The sequence below is a fragment of the Phasianus colchicus genome, chromosome 2 (genome assembly GCF_987193195.1).
Source record: "Phasianus colchicus chromosome 2, bPhaCol1.hap1.1, whole genome shotgun sequence".
Classification (NCBI taxonomy): Eukaryota; Metazoa; Chordata; class Aves; order Galliformes; family Phasianidae; genus Phasianus; species Phasianus colchicus.
This window is the reverse complement of record NC_143437.1, coordinates 52,324,074-52,343,165: the sequence shown is the minus strand read 5'-3', so window position 1 is coordinate 52,343,165 and position 19,092 is coordinate 52,324,074. Positions and strand designations below refer to the sequence as shown.

Sequence of the window (19,092 nt, the reverse complement as noted above, 5' to 3'; positions counted from 1 at the left end):
TTTCTTTGTAGGACTACCAGAAAATGTATGTAGACTCAAAAGTTTTGCTGTGTTACAGAAGCTTACCAGTCATTATCATTTAAGAGCACTTAGCCTAGTATATTGATATATCATTTATAATTTGATTTATTCAAAGATGCTTTATTAAAATGCGATTTTGCTATTTATGTAGGATTAAAAAATGTATGAGGAAATACAGAATGCTTTTGCAAAACTAGGAAACACAAAGCATATCTGAAACACTTCATAAAACTTAGTTGGTAGCCTCCACTTACTGCATTTGCTGGCCCACCTCTTGGGAGCTGCCACATTTTGTGCTGGGTAACAAACTCAGTTCTTCAGCCACAGATTCACAGAATGTCTTGAGTTGAAAGTCTTTACAAGTATCTGGGATTGCTGGAACCCAAATGCAACACCTTGCACTTGGTCTTGTTGAATCTCATTAGGTTCCCACAGGCTCACTCTTCAAGCCTATCCAGGTCCCTCTGGATGGTATCCCTTCCTTCTGTTGTATCAGTCGCACCACGCAGCTTGATGTTGTCACCCAACTTGCTGAGGGCACACTTAAACCCCCTGTCAGTGTCATTAATAAAGATGTTGAATTTTACTTGACATAGCTTCCAGAAGGATCTGCTCCATGATTTTTCCAGGCACAGAAGTGAGGCTTACCAGCCTGTTGTTCCCTGGATTCTCCTTTCTATCTTGAAAATGTTTCCCTTTTTCCAGTCATGTGGAATTTCACCTGACAGCCACAACTTTTCAAATGTGATGAACTGGCTTGGCAACTACATCGGCCAGCTTCTTCAGGACCCTGGGATGCCTGTCCAGCCCCATAGACTTGTACACATCCAGTCTCATGAGGCAGTCTCTGACTTGCTCTGCTTTTGAGGGGGAGGATTTTGCTCACCCAACCCCTGCCTAAAGCTTCAGAGATGTGAGTAATAGTAGTGGAATAGTGAGCAATATTAACGAATACTTTTTTTTTTTGAAAGAATCAAGCTTGCAAATGTGTTTATGTGTGCAGATATCTAAATGTCACATTTGTGTTTTAAGGGAATTTGGGAATTATGAAGTAGTTATAATTGTGATTGGCATCGGCTGCTTTTCCTACTGCATCGATACTAGAAGTGAAGAATGAGAGCAACATTACATTATTTGTCTTTATTTAAAGATTTTAACTGCCTTTTTCAATAAGCAAGCATAAGCCCTTACATGCATCAAGATATACTCTTCAGGGATTCTTTCCTGCATGTTTTAACTCCAATGTGATATTGGTGCACTGCTCTACCATTGCACTATTTCTGACCTTAAAACTTTTCAAAATCTTGGAGAATTTCAGCTTCATTCTTTCTTGGCAATTCTGCAAGTAATTTTCACCTGTGTGTTTGTCATGTTTCTTTTCTGCACTGTTTCTCTTGTCACAGGTAAACAAGGAATCTCTGCTAGTCATCCTCTGCTCCAAAGTTATAATTGCAACTTCTATACACTTCCCAAGACACATTTTGAATACCTGGAGCTAGCTTATTTCTCTATGGTTTCAAACAGAAACAACTTCTTAGACCAAAAAAATCCAGAAAATAGCAAGGAATCGCCATGCTCACTGAAGGGATGTTCTCTATTCATAAAGGAGACCTTGCACTGGAGAGGGTGAACAGATATTAACCACATATTCTTTATTTTTTTATGAAGAAATCCTATAAAGGTTATTTTTATTGTAGCTTCTACTTCTGGCAACTGGGAGACAAACTGCAGGGCTTCAGAAGGTAGCATTGGCCTCAGTGACCTGTCTCAGGCTTACATGTCTCATCCACGCCAAGGCAGCTCTTTCCCAAAACCTGAACCTCTCTGACAGTCCTCACCACACCACAGCTACCACATGCCCAAGCATTAGCCTGTGGGACAGCAGCATCTGCCCCAGGCTGGCATTGCTTTCCTTTGGTGTGGTTATGGGTAGGAAGAGTTCATGGCCTTAAAGTAGCAAATGTCTGATGCTGGCTTTTGTTTTTTTAAAGAGCTATTTATGTGTAAGAAAATATCTGATGAAATTCTGATATGCTTGTTAGGAGGAAGTTAATAAAAAACAGAGTGTCTGCAGGAAAATAGTTAAAGTTCCCTCATTTCCCATATTCTTTTAACAGCTTCCTCACTCCAAAAAAGAACAATGTAAGTTAAAATGAAGGTTGTTTTTTTTTTAAGACTCACCCTCTTAACTCTCTCTGGAGCTTCTCAGTGGTTTCCAGTAGTGACACAAGGGAACCTTCACTAAGAAAAATTGAACAGATACAAATAAAATCCTTGTTGAGTTTCTGATGTAACAGCAGAGGTCTTGCTGAACACTCATCAGTAACCTTAACATGCAAACTGTTTTTATTGCTCAGTGTTTTAGTCAGGGCATGTTTAGGGAATAATGCAAATACTAGGGGAACATTTTAAAGCCCACTAACTGCAGTTTTTCAAGAGCTATTCAACTCATTTTTTTCTTTATTTCCTGCTTACTGAAGCCCTTGAGACATCTTGTTCTGAAATTTAGATGAGAAAAGGGGCTTCCACTCCCAAGTCAAACAATGATGTGTGAAAAAAGCATGCAACAAACGAAAGCATTTCATTTTTTGTACTTCCTTAAAAAGCACTGCGTGCAAACCACCTGGGAAGTCTGACCACCAACCTCTTCTCCCACCTTCCAAAGGAAGGGAAAGAACTAGCCCAGGGGAAAACAGTCTCCCTGGGTGGCTTTGCAACAAATCAAATCTTGCAGAATCTTGACAGTAAATCAAATCTTTCCAGTGTTGTGCTATGCATTGTATATAACCAGGGGCTTCAGTAAAATTGTGAGTTGCCAACCTGCTATTAGTTTTAGGAGAATGGAGTAATAAACATGAACCTTTTGAAGGACCTAATGACTACTGTTTGCCTATTTTTCTTCATTTTAGTATGACGCTTAATGAATGAAATCAGAAATCAATAGGCCAGTTTTCTTTGCAGGAATGTGTTATTCCATGAAAAGTCTCTGGCAACACTTCCCAGCTGTTTTTAAGGTTACTATAAGCCTAGGTTTCTATTCAAATACCTAGTAGATCAGGTAGCCTCTACTGAAAAAAAAACTTCTTAGAAGTTCACTACCATGTAATGGTCTATACTGAGCAAACTTACCACTCCTTTATCCATGTAAAGGAGATTTGCATTTCGAGTAGCTTACACTGCTAAAGAAATGGAAGGCAGTTTTTAAAGGCAGAGCCCATGCCAGTGTTTTAAACTATCACTACTCTTCTGTTTGTTTGACGTAAATCATGGACTTGCCAAGTTCCTGTGGCTAATTAGTGTTTTGTGTAAACTATATATGCTTTTGTCAATATGTTGATTGTAATTTGTACCGTACAAGGGGAAGAAGAGAGAGAACAGGCATTTCTTGGTTTTTAAGACTGTATGTACTAGATATAGGACAAAGAAAGAAAATGGATATTGTTACATATTAGAAGAGATTGCTGTCTACAGAATCACAGACTGTACAGCTGATATATTATGTAGCTTCAGTAGCCCAGTTTGAGCCTGAGTCTAAATTGGCAAGAATGATCTCATTCTTAAATTACACTTTTGTATTTTTAAAAGCCTGTGATGCTAAACAGAGGAAGCCAGATGTGTTTCCTTATCTTTTATTTCTCTCTGGTATTTTAAGAAGGCACTAGCACAATCAAAAGGAAAGCTGATCACCATTCTTCTGTTGAAAATCAATAATACTCATCAGAAATCTTTTATCTAGTAAAGATGTGCAGACATTTGCTGCAGTCCTCTACTTGCCTTGTTATTTGACCAAACTATAGAGCACTTCTATTTCCGTTATTGACTTGACCATGCCAAAATCTCCCTATTACAGATTCTGCCCACATTTGTGGTGAAATAACAACTGGTGATGAGGCATGAGCAAGCAATACATCTGACTACTGAACTCTTTTCCCCAAGGAGAGTGTTCCCTGGTTTTCAGGTCGTGCTCCTTGTGATTTCCTTCATTGGCCCTGTTAAACTTCACTTGATGCTATTCCTTGCTAGCACCAGATCCCACATAAAGCCAGTACCATGCTGATTTGCTCTTAATGCAATCTGCCTTTAATAACAATTCACTTCTATATGTAATGCCTTTAACCCTCAACCACGCTCCCAAGCAACATATTTATACTTGTACTTAACCACAGCTATCTTGGGAGACAGCCAGAAAACTTACCTTTAACTACACAACAGTGTACTTAGAAAAATTTTTGTCAAGGTCAAAGGTGTTGTTTTTTTTTTTACTTTGTCATGAAGCCATCCAGGAAATGAGTGAACTTAACTGTACAGCCTAGCCAAAACCAAAAATACATATTGCAGGAAAATAATGTTCCACTGGGTTCATTCTTCTTTTGCATAACATTTCTAGGTTGGGCTCATGTAAAACAGCAAATTGTGCAGTTTTTTTCACTGGCTTTCCTCCCTTAGTTTCTCTTTGCTTTCATTCACATTATTTTGATTCACAGCTTTTTGAATCACTAGCCATTCCTCAGCTTATCCTTTGAAATTTCTCCCACGGCCATGTCACATGTGTTTCTCACTCCGTCCTCTGGAGCTTCAGATGCAGAAGATAAAAGCTCAAAGAGTATCTCCTTTAATGGGAAAACAGAGTTTTGTTTTCAGCTTCATTTTATTTCCTCTGCTATGTATGTATTTAGTGATATTCTTGATGCCTGTCATAAGTGAGTCCCAAGGTCTGCTTGAAAGTTTGAGGTTCCCTTTGGTCTGTAATGGCCATAGAAAGGAGAAGTAGCAAATGAAGGACTATTGTGCTTTTATATCGTTTAACCAAGGAATCAGCATCTTCAGAAAACTGGCAGTCTTAGGATGTTTCTGTGCAAAGAAGTGCAAAAGCAATTGCTGGTGCCTGTTTTCTTCCTGGACTTCCAGGCCATACATTTGTCTAAAGAGGAGGTGAAAGAGTGACATTTATGCCATTTTTGCTTGGATACAAAAGAAAATAAAAGTACTGGATTCCCTGAAATAATCATTCTGTCAGCTGACTCTGAGCAACTTGCTTAGCTTGGCACTTGAAGGTAGTACCATGAGTCTGGCTGTAATAGTAATGAACTGTGCCACAAGGTAGATGAGATTATGAGCATAAGAAATGCAGTTCTGAGCCTCACATAGGCAGTGTAAGGAAACAGCTTCTTGTGTCATTGTTTTGTACTGTAAGGTAATGTGTGTCTTTGGCAAAGCCCAGCCTATATGATATTGTACCAGTACCACATTGGTCTAAATTACCAGACCAAGAGTTGCTTACTAACCAAAGTAAACAAATTCAGAAGCAACCAAGGAAGCCAAGTAGGAAATTCTTGTAGCTTTTTTAAATCCAAATTGTTCATTTTTATGGTTCATTCTATCCAAATGTACAACTGATAAAGAAAGGTGAGGTGAACCATTCAGACACTGGGAGGGATCTTCCCCAGGGCGTTGTGTTAGTCTCATGTCTGGGACAGGTTGGTTCTGTTACACTTTGTTTTTGCATGCTTCCTTTACCTTATGTCTGCCTTGCAATAATGCTTTGCTAAGCAGCCTTTGCCGTCTGTAACTCCAGATGGTTGCAACCAGCTAGGTTGATCTTGTTCCATCCCTTGGCTGACTTTGGTTAAGAAACAGATGGCATGTCCCCTCTTTTCCTATCTTTACCTCCATGGCAAAGTCAATTGTTCCATTCTGCTCTGCGCAGAAATCACAGGTCCAAACACGCCTGCCAGCTTTGTTGCATTCAGTGTAATGCTGTTCAACAAAGTTCTGGGTGGTTTTCCTTGCTGTAAGACTTCTGTGGAAAAAAAACATTATCAGTCTCAATCTTCATGCTCCTGAATCTCTATGTGGTTTTATGTCCCAATTGGTCTTACAGGTTCTCAGAGACCCACTGTAATAATACATGACTTCTAGGAAGCCTATAAAGAGGAGGATACTTTCCTTCCATTTTTTTCTATTGTTCAGCTATTCATATCTTGGCACTCATGTGTCAGCAGGTGTGTAAAGAGCTGGGTTGTGCAGTGCCAAAAGAGAGGCTTCTTGTGGGATGCTTTACACTTTCAGTATTTTTCAGGTTGCCCTGAAAAATATCTTATCCTACTTTTTTTCCCTGGCCTCTATAAACTATTCAAATGGTCCAAGCTTATTCTGAGCAGGCATTGATTGCTATCCTAACGGATGGACAAGCTATGTATTGTATGCACTTGGAGGGAACACCACACTGCTTCAGATCATTCATGTAATTGTAATTGAAGCATGCCTGTCTGAGGCTAGAGCAAGGTGCCGTTGATAAACTGTGACCTCAATTTTAACTTCCCACAGTCAGAGGCATATGAAACAGTTTATACCGTCACACATCCTTGTAATTTGTGCAGTCTCTTCACCATGTATTTCTTGCACTTTCATTTCCTACCCAAGATTAATCCTAACCCCTCCAAGTAAGATTGTGGCAGCATCATTTCAGATGAAAGTGAATTCTTCCCTGCTGATTTCATGAAAATCATGCTTGTTGTATCTTGGGCTTTAAACTTGGAGTTGTTGATACAGTGTAGAGATGCTCTCAGAATTGTCATTGAAAAGCTCCTGGCCCAGGAATGATTTTCTCCTGCTGTAAACAGTAAGCCTTTTTTTACTATAAAACTATGAGCTCTAATTCAAGGTAAAAAAATAAATTGCATTTTAATTAGAAGACTACATACTCTGTTTTTTTCCCAGCTAAGGTTAGCTAACACTATTATTTTTGTATTTTTTTGTGGTTTTATACTGTTTTTCTGACATCAGGTTATCTTCAACAAATTAGTGACATTGTGGCAGAAGTTGAGCCTATTGCAGACTTTACTTGAGCCATCTGTCCTGCCCTTAGTTTGGAAGTGAATTGTTTCTAACAAGAGCAAAAGCAAATTTTGTATTGACAAATGAGCAGGAACTCTTCTGTGGATCTTAGGCCATGAATTGTAAACTGTCTGAAGGGTTAATGTTTTTTTTAATGGTGCTATTTCAGTGATTGACAAAAGTGCTCAAATGACCATATAGTCTTCTATTTAGAAATGAATGCTTCATATTTATATGTCCTATGAATTCCAAGTAATATTTTGCCTGTTTTTCCATTTGTCTTCTGTCCTGTTAGTAGTGAAACATTATTCATGTGCCACATCTGCTACTAAAATACAGTACTCAATTGTAATTTGGCCACAGGCATGTAAGTCAAAAACAGAGATTTTTTTCCAGGCTGAAAGTCAAATAGAAAAATGAAAAATTAGAATAGTAAATGCAAATAATGATCCAGGTGCATACTGTTGATTGAAACAAGGTTCTGTTGAAGAGCAATTGTATCTGTATCTGTCCATAAATCATTTGCTATGTGCCTCACTTTACTATCTCAAATATGTAGTTAATTGCTTAGAAGTGTTTATTTAAATTATGTCTTCTTTTTTTCTTTTTCCTAGTTTGTTGTGACAATGTTTTGGAGCATCTATATCTATGACAGGGAGCTGGTTTACCCAAAGCTGCTTGATAATTTCATACCAGCATGGCTAAATCATGGAATGGTGAGTAAAGTGTAAAGTGATGCAAACGCTTCCTTATGTAAATAAAAATGTGAGACACCGATTTCCCTGTGCATGATTCTGCATACACATAGCACTGATCTTCTCAGAAGTGATTAACAAATGTTGCTAGCTAGCAAAAATAATGTCTCCTTCCTTGAGTCATATTTAAGTCCCCATTCACTTGAAATAGTGTGGAGATTTGAACTCGTGCCTCCTACATCCTAGACTAGTTTTAGGGATGAGCTGTTTTCTGTCATGAGGTATCTTTCCCAGAGCAATGTCATCCTTGCCATGTGAAAGCTTATTCAAAAACACTCTCACACAAAATGAAAGTTCTGACTTAGGTGAAATCTTGCTGTGAAATAACAGAAATGCTTAATTACACGATTTTTACAGCTAATTTTTTATGCAATATAAACCACTTGGCACTGTTGTTTATCAGTAAATGAATACAGATCTCATCCTTCAGCAGATCCACAGCAGATAAAGATTTGTCCTCCTCTGTTGAGTTTGATAAAGTGCTTTTTTGTTGAGTGGGGCCAATGGTGTTGATATTAATTTATTCCCTAAATTGTGTGTTAAAGGTGTAGTATGAGAGTTACTATATCAACTTCTGTTAGATAATGTACTGTTTTATAATGTTTTGAAAAGAACAGTGTGGTATTGTGTGCATGTGAAGCAGAGCAAAGAGTCTGGTGACACTTGCTGTGTTCACTGAGACTGCCCTCCCTTGAATTTTGAGGTCACAAACTGAACACATGCCAAGCCGTACATAATGTTGATGTTTTTTTCAACATCACATCAGTGCCAACTCTGATGACATTTCTTCCAGGTGACATTCCACATACTGAAAGTGCCTAACCTATAACATTTTTCATGAAAGCGCATTGTGAAGCAGTTGACAACAAGCAGTACTATGTGTTCAGAAGTCTCTTCTGTGCTGTGCCATAACTAAGAGTCAATTTAAATTCCTATTGCTTTGTTAGAAATGTATACTTGCTGAAATATTTGAAGAGGGCTTTGTTTGAAAGCTTTGGACATAGGAGACTGTACTGAAATAAATTGCATGCAGGCATCTTAGACATTTATATGTTCAACTTGAAATATTATAGGAGGGCTGTTTGAAGGTCTTTTGTAAAGGAATTGTTTTCTGTGTCAGTCTCCATTTATCCAAGTGTTCCTTCAGCCTAGTCACAGCGAAGGCTTATGGCTGTTGGGCTTTTCACCACCTTTCAGTCTAATTCTTTTTGATATTTCACCCATCATTTCATCTTCACCAGCTTTCATAATAATGAATTCTGATGCATTACCCATCATAATATGACAGAGTTTGAGGAATAAGGAGGGAAAGTCTGGGGAGAAATCTTTTCTTCTTTAACTACCTTAGGAATGCCAATGCCTTGTTTATTAGTTAAAACTTTAATGTGGTAGGTTTTAGAGTATATGATAGAGGCCCCCTTGCCAGACGGGTAGAACCTCTAACAATACAGCTTTAGAAAAGTCAAAGTCCACAGCTATATTTTATTTACTCTCATCTTTTCTTGCAAATTTTGACAGCAGCTGTGCATGCTTGGTGCTAATTTTTCTGAACACAATAGTGAGTGTGCTGGAGCCTAACCTTGTACAACAAAACTCACAGAAGAGATTCATTATCCTTAGGAGAATTAAATCTGTCAGGAAGAGTTGGGTCCTTTTATTAGTACCTCATAGTACAATTCCTGTTTTCTGTGAGCTTTCCCTGCAATGCCTGCTGCAGATCCTAGTGATCTGAGCTCAAATGCTGTTTCCCTTATAAGAACTGTCCAGATTTTCCACGGTATTTTCCCTAAGCATATAATTACTAGGCCAAGAAAGACACAACAAAGTGGAAAAATACAACAAAATTTGTAAGAAGATCTTCCACAATAAGAAGATTTCCTACTTGAACTGAAAAGTCTTATTTTCAACATTTGATGACGCCGTAACAGGTTGCTCAACTGTTAGCACAGCAGCCTGCAAAATCCACAAGGGGAAGAGGAAAGATAAGTTGTAAAATCTGTGGCTAAAAAAATAGCCATCATGTTCTCATTATTTATTTGGGCATATATCAAAATACTCTAAAATACTCATACTTCAAAAAAGCTTTTTATGGTGACTATCTTGAGCACTGTATGAAGGAACTGAAGAGCTAGCCTGATCCATCAACCCAAGCAGAAGTGGTCTGTGCAGCGCTGTATCTGCTGCTTTGTTACTAATTAGTAATTAGTTCTCTTCACTCTTTTTCTTTTCCCACCTTTTCATCCGTTTTCCGGCTTTATGACTTTGTCTATAATAGAAAAAAGTACAACACAATCATAGTTATGCTAATGCTCATATCACTCTTTCATAGAAATACATATAGCTTTGTACACTTGTGAAAGACATGACTAATAAGAGTTGTACTGTGCCATAAAACTCATATATTTCATCATCTCAGTCAGTTGATTCATTCATAACCAATGGTATCTCTACAACTTGAGAAATTACCAGAGGGGTCAGTGGCAGGGCTGCTGTTAATTTTAGCAGAGTGGGGATTTGTCTGTGTTTATTATGTGAAGGACCACATCTGTTAGCTGATGCTAAGTAAAGTTTCTGTCAGTAGAAATAACCACTTCTGTAAGCACAGCTATATGTCTAAGGCTAGGTCTGATTCTGAAGTTTTGCCTTTACTTTCTGTTTTTATTAATTATTGTATAGATGAATTCAGGTTTGTTGGCTACTGTTGTAGTTGCCAAATTACTGAACTTTTCCATCAGAGATGTTCATGTTCTTGAAACCATCCTACATTTTGGATCCACATCAATCCCTCTTTCCATAGGCATATTTTCCATGAGAAATATTCTTCCCCTTTTTCTGATGGCTGTCAAAGTGATCTCTATCAGTATTAGGCATTTTTAGTTAAAGACCAACCTTCAGTGTTGGAAACTGGTGTGTCGTAGTAACAGGATTCAGTTTTACCATTTTGTGTTGAAATTGGTTAGGAAAGTGAATGGAGAGCATCTGTTTGCAAAAGTTACATTCTCTTTAATATTAATACAGACTACCAAACTAATGGTTGTCCCTATCCTAATTGATGCCCGCATGAACAGGTCTGTAGCCTGAATTAATTTAAGTTTGAGCATTGTTGATTTTGAGCCAGGTTACACAGCAGGTCTGCATGCTGCATTTGTCCAAGTTTGCGTACTTCAGTGAAGAGTCCTTTGTTTTTCATAGACACTGTCCCAAATTCCTATTAAAGACATGAATCATCTTTTGCTCGTGGCAAGGAAAGTAAAATACAAGAATGGAGTTTAATGGCTTTGGAGGTCAGAAACAATGAGTTGTCTTCATATGAAACCTCTAAAGTAGAGAGGCTGGGGAAGGAGAATATAGCCTGGCTTTGTAGGGCTGGAAAATTGATTAGTGTATTGGTTATGTGCCATTGCAGTCTATACAAACTCCTCCTGTTTGGTAATCTGTTTTGTTGGATTTTTTTTGTTTTGTTTTGTTCTGCTTTTTGGAAATGCATTCAAGAGGGTACACAAAAATTGAGATAAGTAGCAGACACAGGTTGTGGAGAGGAAGGTGCCTGTCCAGTTGACACATCCCTGCTTCCTTCACAAGTTCTCTCTTTTTCTCTGGCTGCTCAGCTGAAAACCTTAGCCCACTGGAAAGTGGTACAGAGTTTCTCCTGCCACTATCCAGTTGCTGCTCTTCCTGGCAGCCTTGCTTTATATCTGGTGGCCTTCTCTGGTGTGCTTCTGTTTTCTGGTTCAAAGCTTTTTTCCTTAATAATTGAGTAAGCATGAAAATAGAAGAGCAATATGAAGATTAAAATTCATGGCAACTTGACATGTAGAGATTGGAAGGTCCAAAACTGGTGCTGCACCACACTTGCTCTGCTGTACAAACAAGGAGGTGGCTTTCAGCAGAGTGTTTCCATCCAGCGTGTTGCCCTAAAAATTCTGCTCAGAAATGACTTATTTGAAGTAGTGTATTATACTTCTTGAGGATGCTTTTCTAATACAGCAGCATCCCCTGTGTGGGCTCTTTTTACACAATACACTTCACCTTGACAGTGTCTCACACATCTAGAAATTTACTCTTTTCCCAGATGTGTTTCTAAATCCAGTTTAAGACTCAGAAGGATATTCCAACTAAAGCACACTTCTTGATTTATCTGGAATATCTGTAATCCTGTACTCAGCACTAGTGAGGCCGCACCTCGAGTACTGTGTCCAGTTTTGGGCCCCTCACTGCAAGAAAGACATTGAGGCCCTGGAACGTGTTCAGAGGAGGGCAACAAAGCTGTGAGGGGTTTGGAACACAGGCCGTATGAGGAAAGGCTGAAGGAGCTGGGAATGTTCAGCCTGGAGAAGAGGAGGCTCAGTGGAGACCTCATTGCTCTCTATAACTACCTGAAGGGAGGTGGTAGTGAGCTGGGGGTCAGCCTCTTCTCTCGTGTAACTGGTGACAGGACCAGAGGGAATGGTTTCAAGCTACAGCAGGGGAGATTCAGGCTGGACATTAGGAAGTATTACTTTTCAGAAAGGGTGGTCAGGCACTGGAATGGACTGTACAGGGAGGTGGTGGAGTCACCAACCCTGGGAGTATTCAAGGAAAGACTGGATGTGGTGTTGATGGACAAGGTTTAGTGGGAGCTATTGGTAATAGGTGAATGGTTGGACTGGATGATCTTTTAGGTCTTTTCCAACCTTGGTGATTCTATGATTCTATGATAATATTTTCATAGGTTAGGTGTGAATAAAAACTTTAGTGTTCCAGGAAGTAGTTTTCTCTTGTAAGAGAACTCACAAAGTTTTCTCATAAAAATCATGGAAAATTTGTAATTTTATTGTAACTTATTTTTCCCCAGAATACTCAATTCTAGATGGCTATGATTTAAACACCTATCTAATGAAGAGAACAGTAGTTGATGCTGGTCACTTGGGAACCCAGAATACTTACAAAAAAGAGTGAAAATAATATTCTTGGATCCATACACTTTTTGCTGTGGTTGTGTTGCTTTGTCTGGTATCTCTCCTCATTATGTGCTAGCTCCACCACTGCAGCTTGAATACAGTTGCACCAATTATTCTCTCAGTTTGGAGAGAAAAACAGCAGTAGCATAGAAGATTTTTTTGATTTTCTGTTACTTATGTGAAGGGCTTGAAAATTGATTGTAGGTCAGAATTTGTGATAGCTAGCACCTGGAAGTTGAGAGGAGCTTCTAGAATAAGAAGAGAGAATTAGATGAGTGTCATCTTCTTGAGACCAATAGGAAAAGCCTTTCGCCATATTCAGTAATGGCACAGAGTTTTTGTGGAATGGGAAGATGTCCCTAATAATACTGTGTAGCTTCCAGAGGAGGCTCTGCTGTACAGTAAGTTGCATAGAGCATTCTAACCAAAGACAGGTGCTGAATGTTTCTGATTATTTGTTACTTCTAGTAATCTACAGAAGGCAAACACAGAGCCTCTTTCACACGCAGAAGCACCCAGCATGTAGTAACGAGGAGCCTTTCATAAAATGTCTTTGAGTTAAACATATGCAACTTGTTCCAGAAGTATTACAAATGAGGAACCTGAGAGCCAAATTTTGTTTTTTTTTGAGGTTTACCTTCATTTGTTGGTAAGGTGATGTAACTCAGCCTGTGAGCACAACTGTAAGCCTATTGTGTCCACAGTGAAACAAGGAAGATGGCTGTCAGTGGAGGGGCAAAGGAGAGTGAAAATATAGGAAAGATGGTTGGATGGGAGAAAAAGGCAGTGATGCTGCTAAAACTGGTACCTAAAAAAAGCAATAGGGGTGCACTTGCTTTTGTTGCTGTTGGACATAGGTCTATAGGGTAGACAAAGTAATATTTGCATGGTGACATGCCAGGAACTTCAAATCCTTTAAAATATTTAGGGATAAAACTATGTGCAACCTTTTAGTATAATTCATATAAATTGTACCCATATGCTATTTGTAGACTGGTGGAGGTGTTTCTCTGTCCCTGTCTATATTTTTATCTGGCAATGCAGGACATTATCTCTTCTGTCCATCTGATCCTGAAAACTTCAGATCTGCTACAGAAGGCAGGCCTATTTAGAGTGTGCCTTATTTTTCCTTATCAGCGTTTAAGTGCAAGTTACACTGCATGCTAGAGCAGCCAAATGAGCTGCTCACTGAGGGTTGCAGGCACACTGGAAGATCACATATTCGAGGCATCAGTGATAAGGAGGTGTACCGTCTGTATTTCAAACCTTCCTGCTTCGACCAACAAAGCCATGGGTAGCTCCAAAATTAATACAAATGATAATAGTAATAATAATGAAAACTTAAAAACAGATTTTCAGATGAGGTTGCTCATACAGATGTTTGCTGAAGTGATTAATGTGGGCACAAAACAAATGACCAATGAAAAGCCCCAACAGGATGTTCAAAGGGAGTCTTAGACTTTCTGTCTTTCTCTGGCTGTTGGGAACACACTGAGCAGTGTTTTTCTGGAACCAGGGTTTGGCCCTGGAGTACTGAGTTTGTTTGTTCAACCAGCACCAGTGTGGGACAAAAACTCATTCACTTCATTCCCATAATTTTGCCAATATTAGGAATGCTGGTTTTGTTTTAACATTCAGTGCAGCTTATACTGCTCACTCGAATCACTGCTGGAGCCATGTACCATTTTTTTGTAGTGCTTAAGATGTTTTTTCTGATGCTGCTACACTGTATCTTAGATGTGTGATTTACAGATTATAAAAGCAAAAGAATGTTCAACCTTTACATTGGTGCAAAAAATGTCAATACTTGATAAACATTTTGATAATATTCTCTGTGCCCTCCTCTCAGTTAAAATCAGGTGCTTGTTTTATAACATAATGAACTTCTGTGTTTTTTTTTTCCTGTGCTTTTTCTCCCAGGGAACATAGGCAAATAATAAGATCAAACTGTAAGTGATATAGGTATAAGTATATTCAAATAGCATCTTTTATGGAGAAAAGAGAACATTTCACTGAAAAAACATATATATTTGGGGGGTGGGGGAATGCTCATGTTGAAGAAAGTTTAGTATGCCAGCTGCCTGTTATAGTTTATGCACTCTAAAGCAGCCGATAGGAAAGTAATCTTAGATGTGGTCACTACAAAAAAACCTTTTTAGCATTCTGTGCAACCATGGGAAAGGATTGCAAATATCATTTCAAATACAAAATATCTTATCATACATTTATTTTCTATCTTTATACATTAAAGAGGACTATACTTTGCCTCATGATTACAGTAAAATGTACTGTTTTGTATCTTTGGACGTGCTTGTTAACATTCCTCAGCATTTACTCAGATAAGAATTAATATGTTCATATGATAAAAGTGTTTTTGTACTATATTGTACCCACTTTTCTGAACTGTGCTGTTAGTATTCACACATGTGGCAAATATGACTTAATCAGACCACAAATATTTTGCAGCATTCCATGGTATCTCATTTATTTGTTTAATTTGCCGCTATAGCAACTGGATTCCATCCTTTTAGATTCTTTTTTTCACAGACCTATGATCTACTTGGTTGAAGCTTGGCAGACAGCATTTCCTTCAATTGAAGACATATGCACTAACTCAGAGACCAGATTTTTACCTATTTATCATTGTTGGAAAGTGGGTTATTTCACATGGACACAATACCAGAAGAATCAGCAGACCTGGTGAAAGGAGTCTGAGCCCAATAGCTTATATGCTTTTTCCAGCCTTTGAAGTTGGTGAAATAGAAGATGTTACTTCTTCCTCCATCCCTAGACCACTAGCACTATCGGAATGCTAATGTGAGGAAATATGTTGATAATGTTTTTGTAAGAAATTACTTTTTAAAAGTAATGTTTCTTTGTTAATTGCTTTTCTTTTTTTCTTTTTCTTTTTTTTTTTTTTTTAACATGTATTTGTATTTGGAAAGCGATAGCATTTCTGCAGAAAGCATTTCATATTCAGATGATTAATATGTTGAAGCAGTGCCACAGCAGTAATGTTTTATGCATGTTGATCCGCAGAAATCAAGGATTTTGGCATGACCTTGGGAATTCCTTTTTCTCGTGGTGGGCTATGAGTGTTGGATATAACCTGAAGTCTTCCCTGCTGTGCAGTCCCATCTCCATATTTTTACTTTCCTGCATAGATACAGACTAGTAAACTCCGTATTTTTAGTAACTGTCCAAATACAAGAGATTCAAATTCTGGGTGTAGCATGAGGGCTGTTTTTGATAGATGTGTAAGCTGCTGCTTTTAGTGACACAGGTCTGTAGTTAGCAGTTTTATCTTTGGACATTTACTTAAGGCACAAAAGCCCAAGTCTGGTGGCCCACCCAGCAAAAAAGAATTGCCTTGCATAGGTGTCATTTCTCAAAGAGACCATAAGGATAAGAAAGGTGACTCTGTTCCTCCCTATAACACCATAGTTCACTCAGCAGGAAAAGCTCAAGGCATGGAGAAGGAGCACAGCCTGTGGAGGTGCTTCAGTAGCAAACGGCCTAGCAGTGGCCAACCTGTCCTCTTACATCATTGTTGAGTATTAACTGGTATCCTTTAACTCGGAATTAAACTCGGAGTTTTCTTGTTTTTCTCTTTGAAACAATTAACACTGTATATCTGAAGAGCTGTTTAAACTCCATTTTTAAATTTCAATTTTATTCTTAGTTCTGCCACTATTTCACTGAATAATCTCATAGAAATTAGGTAGTGTTTGATCAAAAGCAGTTTTTGTGTGTCTTCATTAGCTAATGCCTGCATTTTGTGGGGTTCCATAATGATAGTTAACAAACAGTGCTGGCTGTTTGGGCATTTATAACACTGTGCTGAATGTGGTCACAGTGTCCAAAGGAGGGCAGTTGCTGTGTCAGCCCAGAATGTCCATTCACTCTGCTGGAGGCCTGCAGGTATTGCCATTTTGCGTACCTCAGGTCCATTTCATTCAATTGCAATGAAGACGTGAATGGCCTTTGTACAGGTTACTTTGGGATTCATGGGTAAGAATGATGTTTGTGAGGTTCACACAGCTAAGAGTTAGAAGCTGGTGTTGTAGAAGAGAAGTGACCTCTGCTTCAAATACTAACATGAGCTAAGGTTTTGTACTAAATTTAGTGCATCTGGTATCTCATAAAATACTGTAGGCTGACATGGTGCATGGTATAGAAAGTTCAAGTATGCCTGGAAAGGAAATTCTTCCTTATCAAAAATGGCTCTAGTATTCAAATCTCATCCTTAAGTTTGTTTCCCACAGGAAGAAATTTTATTTGCATCTTGGGGCTTTTAGCTTTTTATTCTGTTATTTTGAGCTTTATCGGCTTTCTATAAACCCTATATGCAGAGTTCCAATCTGCTGAGTCACTACCATGCACATTTTTGTGGCTTCTTTTGCAAATACAGTAATGTATTTGTAATGTAGATAAATGTTATGAGCTATTTTTGGGAGAGATTAAATATGTATGTTGGTCTACTGAACTTTGTACTGTAGGGCACTTTTTAGAATGAAGAAGTGGGAAGAAGCAATTTCATTTTCTAAAAAGGAAACATCCATTAAAATGTGTTTTAACTGGTACACAGACTAACTGATGTTCCCCTTAACAAACAAATGTGCATTGGCTGCAAGTTGTTAAAAAATACATATGGCTGCAAATCATTTTAAAAGGTGAATATGTGTATTCTTAGATCAGAGACTTAAGATGGATGGCATTTTGATCTTTGCTCCTGAAGAAGGAGAAAGAAATGCATGTCTCAGAAGCTAAGAGGAAAAGTGGTTATCTTAGAGTTGTTAAAAGGAAAAGACAGAAAGTAAGAAAAATAGAGGAAACCAAATATTAAAATAAAGAGGTAATGATAATAGTCAGTAGTCAGCTGGAGAGAGCCATAGAACATGGAGGTGATAATTGTGTGTTGTACATCACTGAGAAAGAGCTCGAAAGAGAAGTTTAAGGTCCCTGGCATATATTGAAGATGTGACCCGTCATTTATTCTAAACCAACGTGTAGAAATTCGGCTTTGTTTGGCTTCCTGTGACCACTGTGCAGGATCATTGCTCACAGAGCAATTTTCTTTGTTCCATTTTCTTATGTACACAGGGCTCTGTACCCTCACTGCCTCTCCCATCCCCAGATCCTGTCCCTCCCAGCTGCTTGCTCTGCATGCTGCTGCCGTGCCCCTCACAATGATTTTCTCCGTGCCATCAGTTTACTACAATAGCAAGGTGGTAATCTAGTAGGCTGCTATTAGTGTAGTAGTAACAACTGTACCATTTCAAGGAACGTCACGATTGTCAAGGTGAGCATTGCTGATAGAAATAAAACATATTTTTTCCTCAAATTTCTTGCAGTCTAAATGAGCAAGACAGGTAAAGACTGGGAGAAATGAGCTGTGTTCTAGGGAAGCTAAAACACAGAATTTGTTGTTTTCCTGAGGTTGTAGAATTTTGCTAGAGATGGAACGTCAAAGTAAATCTGAATTTACTTCATTACTTCAGTGCTTTTATTAAGACTGGCACTTTCTCTCCAAACTAGGCAGGAAAGAAAAATTCGTAGTGGTGAAAGAGCACTTTCTTGGGCTCTAAGCACTATTAAAAGGAAGAAGTGACTCGCTCTTTGACCAGAGAGGTGTTCTCTGAATCTCACTAGGAGTTTTATTATTTGCTGCTTGTTTGTATCACGGGAAGCATAGGTTCATCTCACAAACTGTTTTGGGGTTTATGGGTTGGTTTTTTTTAGTATAGCAACTGCTTCCAACTTGTTCTTGGGCATACCTTTTAATCAGATGAAAAATCCCTTAGTTTTCCATTCCTTCTCTGGTGACTGTTGATTTGAGAAAAAAGGTTCCAACATGTGAGCAAAAGAATGATTTAAGAAGGATGAACTTGGAAATTCAAAAAACTGTCAAAGGAGAAAAGGCCCTCCTTGTCTGCCCTGTTGTTTGGACTTGATTTTTCTGTTGCTCTCCAGAGGGATGTTACTACTAGTAAAAATCAAGAAAATTGAAGTTTTGCTTTTAAATTTCTTTAAGGTCTTCCAAAAGCCTCTTACTGGAGCCAAGGCTATTTCAAAAAGCCTTTATGCAATTGCAGGTACGTGGCAGAGGAATCAGGAATAAATATATCCTTAAGACAAAAAAGGTAGCTTGTTCAAAAGAGTATCACTGACAGTAAAATATAATATGTGGCTATGAAGAGATGTATTTTGATTATTTTGAACAAGGAGGAGTGTTTACTAGACAAAAATTGCACTAAATGTGCAGTGACATGAGGTAGAGGCTTGCATCTACTTTGGGAAGTACCTTTCTTCAGGCAAGAATTCAGTGTTTACTAGTCCTGTCTCCATCTGAACTCTACAGCTTAACTGGCAATAATACAAATATTCACAGCTGTATAAAAAATGTTATTTAGTTCACAACAGTAGCCATGGTTACCTACATATTTTCATTGCCTTATTCATGTGCAATTCTTTTTTTTTTTTTTTTTTTTTTTCTGGAAATACCATTACCATGTAATATAATACTGTACAACCTCTTG

The 19,092-nt window shown here is 38.3% G+C and overlaps 1 protein-coding gene across 1 annotated transcript in view; it reads left to right on the top strand.

The window, feature by feature from the left end:
* The window catches only part of AIG1 (androgen induced 1), a 118,881-nt gene that overhangs the window by 36,159 nt on the left and 63,630 nt on the right, over positions 1-19,092 (top strand). The window contains exon 3 of the mRNA XM_031611297.2: positions 7,473-7,574. Within this exon, the coding sequence (XP_031467157.1) occupies positions 7,473-7,574 (102 nt within the window). The remainder of the gene's footprint in view (positions 1-7,472; positions 7,575-19,092) is intronic.